Source organism: Euphorbia lathyris, chromosome 1 (assembly GCF_963576675.1).
Source record: "Euphorbia lathyris chromosome 1, ddEupLath1.1, whole genome shotgun sequence".
Classification (NCBI taxonomy): domain Eukaryota; kingdom Viridiplantae; phylum Streptophyta; class Magnoliopsida; order Malpighiales; family Euphorbiaceae; genus Euphorbia; species Euphorbia lathyris.
This window is the reverse complement of record NC_088910.1, coordinates 67,518,641-67,529,757: the sequence shown is the minus strand read 5'-3', so window position 1 is coordinate 67,529,757 and position 11,117 is coordinate 67,518,641. Positions and strand designations below refer to the sequence as shown.

General features: G+C 41.2%; 1 protein-coding gene across 1 annotated transcript; it reads left to right on the top strand.

Annotated features, from left to right (window-relative positions):
- The first annotated feature begins 3,353 nt into the window (after positions 1-3,353).
- LOC136200756 (berberine bridge enzyme-like 21) lies at positions 3,354-5,101 on the top strand. The gene has a single exon (XM_065991189.1). The coding sequence runs from the start codon at positions 3,384-3,386 to the stop codon at positions 4,992-4,994; it is 1,611 nt and encodes a 536-aa protein (XP_065847261.1). The 5' UTR covers positions 3,354-3,383; the 3' UTR covers positions 4,995-5,101.
- Positions 5,102-11,117: the final 6,016 nt, after the last annotated feature.

Genomic DNA, 11,117 nt, shown 5'->3' with positions numbered 1-11,117 from the left:
CTTAAATATGTTAAATGTAATTACCACATAATTAAGGTTAAGATCCGCTTTTAGCCTTAGTTAAGGGGTTTTAGCCCATGATTAGATTAAAACACACCTTAGAAAGATAGATAATAGAATTCATATTAATAAAAGAGATTAAAGTTTAGAAGAAACCGTGATGACGATTGCCGAACGAATCGGTAACTTGAAACTTACTTTTATTAGATGAACTTTTGCACAAACAACACTTTAACAACAATAACAACAACACAAACAACTGATTCTTAAGGCGAAGAATCAGCAAAATAACATTATAGAGGAAGGAATTAAGCCTAAGCTTGGTGTGTCTTCAAATGGCACCAAATGTCTCTTTTTATAGTAAAATGACACACATAATTCCAAAGACCAAGTCTCCTTATGGCCTCCCACTCCCTAATCTTCTAAATTTGGCATTTAAGAGAGGATGGTAGAAGACTTTGACAATTTAGGAGTTGAAATGTGTAAAGGTGGGAAATGAATCATAGGCTTCAATATGTTCATCAACTTTGGGTAATTTTATGGGCCTGATACACTTCAAATTTGGAGAATTTACTATTAGTCACTTGTTCATCTTTCTCTTAGCTTTCCAACACATTATGAATCGCCTCAATCTGAGTCCGTATGAGGGAGATACGTTGAAAATACGAAAATGTGTCAAATCTGTCCTAGTGTGAACAATTGGACTTTTATCTTACAGCACACATCCGCGACGAAGTGTATGCTGATGTCACTAAAACTCCTTTTTCTGGTCCCTTTTACTCCCGAGTTGTCGCCTTAAGCCCCGACTTGGTTATTTATGCCGAAAACCTTACGAAATTGCCTAAAAAACACACAAAGTGGCTTAGATATATAAAATGAAGAGAATATACAAAAACCATTATTAAAATTTATTAAAATGGCACAAAATAACTAATAATTAAATACTAAAAATGCTATAAATTACGATGATAACACTTTACTTGGTCTCTGGTGGATATTACCGGTGTGTTTCCAAACCTTATGATGCATTCTCTGAATATTCAGAAGGATACTCCCCCTATCAAGCAAAAATTGAGGAATCATAGGTTGGATAAACAGCAGGTCATCAAAGCCGAAGTAAAAAAGCCGCTAGATTGTCATCATATAGAAGAGGTTATCTATGCAAAATTGATTGCTAATGTGGTTTTGGTAAAGAAGGCCAGTGGCAAATGGTGAATATGCATTGATTTCACTAATCTCAACAAGGCATGTCCAAAAAGATTCTTACCCTTTGTTATGAATATATATGCTGATTGATTCCACTGCAGACTTCGCCATTTATTCATTATTAGATGCGCCGACAGGTTATCATCAGATTCTAATGAACCCTAAGAGGTCTTTTTGATCAACTTCTCATTTGGATTTTTCTTCCTTCGAGTCTTTATGTCTTCAAAATAGGCACTTCTAAACCTGCTACTTCAACTTCCCCAGTTCGGGATTGTTTGGTAGCAAAAGGAAAATTTGAAGGAAAGGGAACATGTGTCTGTTTCAATCTGCAGGTTCGCTCCATCTATTTTTCACCAAATTTCTCTAAACGAAGTAGTTCTTCGGTATCCGATACATCTGAATCTGAGTAAGAAGAGCCACTATTTTCTTCAAGGGGTTTCTTGGAGGACAAAGCAGCATGTGTTCCGGTAGAAATTTCCCTTTGTGAATTTTCTCCAACATTTCTGGAAGAGGCTAGGATCGATAAGGTAGCTTTGGAGGAAGAGGTTAGCTCGATGGCTTGATCAGGGGCAACAAATTCAGTTTATGAGATAATGGGAGTATCACAAAACTTACAGTTGGGAAGCGTATTGTTAGCCTATATATAGCCTTCCCTTTCAATTGTATTTGATATCTTTTGACTGTGTAATTTAATCTTCCCCTACCTTGAGAATCCATCTGAAATTCCTCCATCTTGTCCTTTCTGCAGTCGACCTGCAAAAACGCATTAAACTCCAACAAACATTAGTTCAAGGGTTGAATTGATTTACTAAACTTTATAATTAAGTGTCAAACTATTTTATAGTGACATTTGGTGAACCAATTTAGCAAAAAATATTAAATGAAAGCTTAGGTACGTGTTAACTTGACATTATTTAACCAAAAACGACTAAAAGGACACAAGCGTGGTAAAAGTGATAAAGTGGAAACGGAAACTAAATAAATGAAATAAGTGAACTAAAATGCGAGAAATTACTATTTATTTGCTGAAATGAAAGTAAAACTACCCTAAAAATCGTACCAAAAGATAAAGGTTTTAAACCCCCAATCAAAAGGAACCCCTGAAGAGCTTCTCAAATAACTTGACGGGAGGGATGATTTAGTAAATAATGATGGGCCTAATAAGCTAAGGCTCAGACCCATTAAAATGACCAAACATCGTTCCAGCCCATAGTCCACTTAAAGGGCTCTTTTTGGAAAGACAGATCAATAAGGCACGTGAATAAGAAGAAGCTTCGGGTTCCAAATGGCACACCCAACTCTGCTTGAGCACTGAATAATAGGGCCTGAAGCAAATGAGGAGCTAACACGTGTACATAGCACACTCCTACTTGTAAGTAGCATTTTACCTATAAATAGCTCGGAAGGTAGAGACACAGGTATGTAACTAAATACTCATTTCTCTCTTACAAAACTGCTTTCAAGTTGATATACTTTCTACATACCTCGCTGGTTTAAGCATCAGAGAGGGTTTGACGGACTCCGACCCCTGTCTGGCCTTTTATTTTTTAAGTAAAAAGTTTATTTTTTATAATTAAAAGTTATGTATATTTTTTTAAGTGGCTTTTATGGACTGAGATGAAGATTTGATTTTTAAGCTGAACCTTCTAAATTAATAGTAGACTGTGCTAGGCTTGGGATGGACATTATTACATAAAAGCTCGTTAGACCCGCCCAACCCGGACTACGGAGAGGTCTATAATTAGGAGGTGTTTGATTGCTTCTTTTCATGCTACTGTTTACCTTTTCACTTTAAAATAGATAGTTTTAGGTGTTTGGTTAGTGATCTCCTGTTTGCAAAACGGTTTTTTCCAACAGCAAACAACAAACCATAAACATTAACAATCAGCCGGTAAAACAAATCCACCGTTAATCATTTTAGTGAGTATTAATTTTTAAAGGTGATAGGATAAATTGGATAAGAAAATATGAGGAAAGAGTAATTAAGGGTGTGGTCCATTTTGCTTTGTAAAAATGGGTGATTGGTTGGGCCAATATGACTTGTTCAAGCTCATGGACTTTTCAATTTTGTAATTACTTTTGTCTATCTTAATTTGGTTTCCTTTATAGAAAGGGTATCGTGTCGTGTCTATAAAAGGAAGGATGGGAAACTCATATGGTTGTATCCCACCAAAATCATGTCAGAGAGATCAAAGCTTTTGTTGTTTGTTTTTGTTATTGTGTTCATCTCCTCTTCTTTCAAAAGGATTGCTGCTGATGATACAGTAGGAGTATATACTTCTGTAATTCAGTGCCTAGAAAACACGACAAGCCAACAAGACCATATCTCAGAACTCATCTATTCCCAGACGAATTCATCCTATACTTCACTCCTTCGAGCATACATTCGAAATGCACGAATGAACACCTCAACTACCTCTAAACCACTTATCATTTTCACCCCTAAACAAATATCCCATGTTCAATCGGCTGTTATCTGCTCCAACAAACTTGGTTACCAACTTAAAATCCGTAGCGGCGGCCATGATTATGAAGGTCTTTCTTATATTTCTGACTCACCCTTTTTCATTCTCGATATGTTCACCCTTCGTTCTCTCCAAATCGATATCAAGAATGAGTCTGCTTGGATTCAAGCAGGAGCTACACTCGGCGAACTCTATTACGGAATTTGGCAGAAAAGTAAAGTTCATGGATTCCCTGCCGGCGTTTGCCCTACTGTCGGTGTTGGCGGCCATATCAGCGGCGGAGGGTACGGCAACATGTTGAGGAAGTATGGGTTGTCTGTGGATAATGTTGTTGATGCCCAAATAGTTGATGTTAATGGAAACCTTATGGATAGAAAACAAATGGGTGAGGATTTGTTTTGGGCTATTAATGGTGGAGGAGGAGCAAGTTTTGGTGTTGTGATTTCATATAAGATTAAACTTGTTTCTGTTCCTGAAATTGTTACTGTTTTCAGAGTGGAAAAAACTCTTGAACAAAATGCTACTGATATGGTTTATGAATGGCAATTAGTAGCTCCGAAGACGGATCCTAATCTGTTCATGAGGATGTTATTGCAGCCTGTAACATCAAAGACAAATAAAACCCAGAAAACACTGAGAGCATCTGTCGTGAGTCTTTACTTAGGAAATGCTGATAGTGTTGTGGGTTTATTGGGGAAGGAATTCCCCAAATTAGGATTGAAGGAGGAGGATTGCATAGAGGGAAGTTGGATTGACTCAGTTCTGTGGTGGGCAGATTCTGATCTCCTTGGAAAATCACCTAAAGTTCTGGTTGATAGAAATGTTGATTCTGCTAATTTCCTGAAGAGGAAATCAGATTATGTGCAGAGTCCTATAGGTAAAAAAGAGTTGAACTTGATATGGAGTAAGATGATAGAATTGGGGAAAACAGGATTAGTTTTCAATCCATATGGAGGAAGAATGAGTGAAATAGGTGCAGCAGAGACAGCATTTCCACACAGAGCAGGAAACATGTTCAAGATACAATATTCAGTGAATTGGAACGAAGCAGGAAAAGAGGCAGAAAGTAATCACTTATCCCAGATAAGGAAGCTGTATAGTTTTATGAGTCCATATGTATCAAATAACCCAAGAAGTTCATTTTTGAACTACAGAGATGTTGATATTGGTGTAATGACTGCTGGTAAAAACAGCTACCAAGAAGGAAGTATTTATGGCAGAAAATACTTCAATGATAATTTTGATAGATTGGTGAAAGTGAAGAGTAAGGTGGATCCACATAATTTTTTCAGGAATGAACAGAGCATCCCTACCATGCCATAGAAATTGTATTACTTTTACTTGTATTTTATTAATTCCATAGTGTGTGTATGCTTTGCCATATTATATACGAGTTCAAATTAATAAATAAATAAATAAATGTTTACTCAGGTCAAGTGAAGTGATGAAGAATTAGTACGATGAAACTTTATAATTGAAGATATTTTTTATAATTAAAAATTTGGCATATGGAATTTGTGAGGTTGCAAATAGAGGAATCGTGTTTTGGCTTAGTCCACACGGAATGGAGTCGACGGAGACTTTTATCAAATACCTAATAAATGGACTTTAATAAAGACTCTATGCCACTGCCAACGTATATATGGTCCACTTAGTAGCCTTAATACATATCTAAATTTGTTTAAAATTTTTGATTGATTACTAAAGTTTTAAAATGTTATAATACTCACCCTAATTTGCATAAATTATTCAGTTAATTTTTTAAATTTACTTAAAATATAATCAATTAATAACTCTAAATTAAATACGGAAGATATATTTTACGCATCTTATAATGTTATTACATAATTCAAAAATAGATTAAAAATGAAGTTATTACTTGTCCAACTATAAAACTTGTCTTTGCTAATTTTAAAACCATATAACCCCAATCTTGGTTGTTTTACTTTTTTAAGACATCTGCAGTATATTTTTCGCATTTAACTTATTTTTTTTTACGACCGAGTGATCAATTTATTATATTTTGTGCAAGTTTAACATGTTAACTGAATATTTTATATAAGTTGAGGGACTATTGGAACACTTTGAAAGTTTAGAGAACCAATCAAACTTTTTGAACAAATTTCCGGACAAATGATGTATTAAAGCAGCTTAATACATCATTTTCTCCTGAACTTATCCAAAAAGCTTGATTGGCCCCTTAAATTTTTAAAGTGTCTCGATGGCTCCTTCAACTTGCATAAAATGTTTAGTTAGTCCCCGAACTTACGTAAAATGTAATAAATTGATCACTCGGTTACAAAAAAAAAGTAAATTAAATGCGGAAAATATATTGCACACGTGTTAAAAAAAAGTAAAACAATCAAGATCGGGGGTATGTGATTGTAATATTAGAGAATACAAAGTTTATAGTTGAACAAATAATAACTTTATTTTTAATCTATTCTTGAATTATGTAACAATATTCTAAAGCACGTGGAATATATCTTCCATATTTAATTTACATTTTTTTACAATCGAGTGATCAATTGATTATATTTTATATAAATTTAAAAGGTTAACTAAATATTTTATGTAAGTTTAGACACTCTAAGAATCCAATGAAGCTTTAAGTTTAGAGGCAAATGATTTATTAAGGCTGTATGGTAACCATCAATTGCATATGATGTGATGTCATGGTAATTCCCAGCTCGGAAGAGCCAATTGCCGCTTCCTTCACCTCTGGCAGGCCTGGCCGGCCAATCCTATCCTATCGCTACCAACAATTATTTATATATATATATATATATGCAACCTATTCTGAGTTTTTTTAAAATATTATATACAATAATAATATAAAATATATTTTTATTCTTATTATTCTGTTTAGATATTGGGTCATTAAGAGAGGAAGAAGAAATTCGGCAAACTATATTGCAACTGCTAAAATAAAAGCTTTGATTTTATTGGAATTCTTCTAACCGTTTTAAGTTTGCTATAAATTAATTGCACAAGTAATTGTTTTTCCTCTTTGTAAAAGCTTATAAAAATATAACCCATGTCCATATTTTAGTATCATTTTGAGTAAAAACTAACTGAAGTAATTGATATGACACGAATGTAAAAAAATTAAAGAATTGAATTGAATGAAATTTATTTTATTGATATCAATTCAAACTTTTTTTATATGAACTATGAACTAGGGCCTAGTCAATTGTTATATATTTCATGATTCGGAATATGACCTTGAGGCCCAAGAGGCCCAGCAATGCCCGGCAAGCGAATGGGCCAGGATGGCAGGAGGCCCGCAGGCCCAAGTCAATCCACTATAAATAGGCCAATGAAGGAAGAAGTTGAGATCGGGTAACTAATTTCCTACTTGATTCACATTTGATTACTAAGCTCTCTAGAACCACTAACTGTCTTAATCTTCGGAGTACCCGCAGGGACCGATCCCCGCGCAGAGCCGATCCCCGAAGAAGCCAGACCTGCCCGATGGAGATCCGAATCACTATTCCGCATTCCCAGATTATTTGGTGCGGTGAGCGTGGAATACAAGTGACTTCGGAGCTTCAAACAAAATGCAGACCCCTACTGAATCTGCCCCGACTGCAGTACCCGAAATTGGAGCAACTAGCTCCATGACGCACGTCGAGCGTTCCGCCCCGAACATTCCAATTTCCCCCAAAAACCTAGGGCCACTGATGGAGGAGGTGAGCCCTGAAGAAAAAGAGACCTACAACACTACTCAACTCCTTAGTGCAATCCAAGGTTTTCAGACAACCCAGGCGATTCATACGGCGACTCAGATGAAGATCATAGACCAATAAAGGAGCTTGTAGGAGGAGAACGCCAAAATCTGGCAATACCTTAAAGAGGCGGAAGAAATGCAAAGAGAAGGGACGTTGCCACCGCGGGGCCCGTGGTCATCGCTGGAAGAGGAGCCGGGGCCGTTACGGCCAGTGAGGGCGGAGCGCGGCGCGAGGAGACAGCAGCCGCGAATAGCGAAGACTTGTTGGAACTAAAAATCCAGCGTTTTCTTGACAAAAGGGCCCTCGGGGGCATCATGGGAGGAAGCATCACCTCCAGCAAAACGCCACTGGTACAAAGGATCATCGAGACGAGGTTCCTATGGGACTGGAAAGCTCCTCGACTGTCCCAGTATTCAGGGACCGAGGACCCGAACGACCATATGGCATCATTCATGAGCACCATCAACTTATACTCGAAGGACGAGGACATCATGTGCAAGGTTTTCCGACCACCCTCTCGTCTAGTGCGCAAGAGTGGTATCGAGGACTTGCTCCAGAATCAATCGACTCTTTTGATCTCCTAAAAGATCTTTTCCTCTCCCGGTTTGCCACAGCAGCAAAAGTTAGGAAGATCAGTTCGGACCTCAACGGGCTCAAGCAGCGAGCAACTGAGCCTCTGCGCAACTTCCTCTCAAGGTTTCACCATATGGCCTCACAGGTTAAGGGCCTCAAACTGGAGGTGGCTTATGACGCCCTGGCAAAAGGGACCTCATGCGAGCCTCTAAAGCAGAAATGTTTCCGAAAGATGCCAAGATCTTTCGAAGAGCTCATGACCATGGCACAGACCTTCGTCAGATACGATGACTGTGACCGGCCCGCAGGGTACGAGGAGTCGGACAGGGACAAGGCCAGAGGAGACGCGCACAAGCAGGAAAAAGGCAGACCGTTTCCAGAGGCACGTGAGGAAGGCCGAGCCCGCAAGGAGGCCCCAATGCCTTTTCCGGCTCGGATCGAGCGGGCAAACCTGGAGCATAGGGGAGATTGATCCCGTGGGAAGGAGGTGCATTACGCTGCTCAGAGCCAGCCTCGCCGATTCACGCAGCAAATTCCATCCGTCGACAAGAGCAAGACCCGTGCAGAGAAAGAGTACTGCAAATATCACAAATCCTCCGGACATTCCACGGAAAAATGCTATCAGCTACAAAAGGAGATTGAGCGGATCACGGCGTAGGGCACGCCACCAAAGGTGATCAGGCAAAGGGGGCAGAGCCCAAAGCAGCGGGAAGCAGGCCGAGCAGAGGAGCCAAAATGACCAAGGTACCATAGGGAAATACACGTCATAAGGGAGGGGGCGCCAGTGCTCTCCGCGCCATCGGAGAGCTCCCGTAAAAGAAAGGCAGTCGGGCAGACCCTGACGGTACAACCACCGCTCCGGACCAGCCATTCGGAGGCTCTTGTTGTCACCATTAACATCGACGGCTTTAAAACGCACCGAGTGCTAATAGACACGAGAAGTTCGGTGAACCTGATCACCTGGATGACACTCCGCGCGATTAAGAATACTCACATTGCCCTCCGAGCCGGAACTTTCCCTCTGGTCGGCCTGTCAGAGATTGAAGTCCCGGTGTAGGGAGTTATCGCACTGCCGACTATCTTCATCGAAGGGGTCGAGGAAATCGAGGACACCGCAGAATGGGTGGTGGTTGATATCCCCCTGGCCTACAACGCCATCATCAGAAGGCCTCTGCTGGCTACCTTGAAAGCCACGGTTGATATCTCCGGATTATGCTTGACCTTGCTGCTTCAGCACGGAAGGATCACCATCCAAGGAGATCGCATGTTGGCCAAAAGATTGCAGTGGGAGGCGACTCAGTCTCGGACAGCGCTCTACCTGGAGGATGGCCTGATGGACATGAGGGGTTACAATCCCGTACCCATCGAGCCGGTTGATGACTGTGTCCTCGGGGATAACAAGATAGTGAAAATTGGGACCAGGCTCACGTCCTTTTTGGCCGACGAAATCAAGGCTGTCCTGTCAGAGCATTCGGATATGTTCGCTTGGTGCACCGAAGACATCACGGGGGTCTCACCTGATCAAGCAGTGCACAAACTGAGCATCGACCCCTCCGTCGAACCCTTGAAGCAGAAGATGCGAGTACAAGCGAAGGACAAGCAAGCCGCAGTAAAGGCAGAGGTTGACAAACTCCTAGCTGTAAAGTTTATTCGCGAGGTCCACTATCCGGACTGGCTTTCTAACGTTGTACTTGTAAAGAAAGCCAGCGGAAAGTACCGCATATGTGTAGATTTTACAAATGTTAATAAAGCTTGCCCCAAGGATTCTTACCCGCTGCCTAATATAGATCAACTCTTTGACCAAACTGCTGGTCGCAAGATCTTGTCTCAGTTTGATGCCATCGCCGGATTCCAGCAGATCCCTCTGGACCCAGCCGACGCCGAGAAAACCTCCTTCATTACGCATGAAGGCACTTATTGTTACAATGTCATGCCTTTCGGGTTAAAGAATGCGGGGGCCACGTACCAGTGGTTAGTAGATAAGATGTTCGCCCATCTCATTGGCAAGACAGTACAAGTGTACATCGATGACATGGTGGTCCTAAGCAGCGAAGAAGGCGACCATCCGCGAGACTTGGCGGAGGTGTTTAAGATTTTCAGAGCCTACAACCTTAAGCTGAATCCGGAGAAATGTTTCTTCGGAATTCGCAGCGGCAAATTCCTGGGTTGCGTGGTGTTAGAGAAAGGCATCGAACCTAACCCCACGAAGATCGAGGCAATCCTGGCAATGGAGCCACCGCACGACCTGTAGGGGGTTCAAAGACTCAATGGAAGGATCATTGTTTTGGGATGTTTCATCTCTTGCTCGGTACAGCGGTGTTTGCCCTTTTACAAAGCAATCAAGAAGGAGCATCCCTTTAAGTGGTCTACGGACTGCCAGGCCGCGTTCAACGCCATCAAAAATTTCCTCGCCACACCCCCACTACTGTCGGTGCCAATGCCAGAGTGGGACATTCACTTATACTTCACCATCGCCGATGAAACAGTAGGAGTCGTTTTAACTCAGAAGGAGGGGACAGAGCTTTACCCGATCTACTTTCTGAGCAAGGTGCTGAAGGGAGCCGAAATCCGATACTCCGAGGTTGAAAAGGCTCTGTTCGCTATAACTCAAGCATCAGAGCGTCTAAGACCGTACTTCCAAGCGCATATGGTTGTGGTCAGAACCAATTACCCGCTGAAAAAGGCCGTCCAGAAACCAGAGGTCTCCGGTCGAATCACCAATTGGTCCGTTCGACTATCCCAGTTTGACGTACGGTTTGAGCCCCGCACGATGATCAAAGCTCATGTACTGTCCGATTTCATCGAGAATTCACCGGCTCGTCTACCACCAACCCCATGACAACAACAGCTCGCGCCAGTGACATCTGGACTATGAGCATAGATGGGTCCTGCGCTCCAGGATGGGCAGGCGCTAGCATAGCCATTCAGGGACCCGACAATCTCCACATACGGTACGCCGTCCGGCTCGATTTTCCAACCATAAATAATCAGGCAGAGTATGAGGCCTTGATCGCAGCTCTTCGACTGTCGAAAACAATAGTGAACGGACAGCTGACGATATACTCGGACTCAAAGCTTATCGTCAGCCACGTCAGCGGCACCTACAAGGCAAAAGATCCGACGATGTGCCAGTACTTGGCCC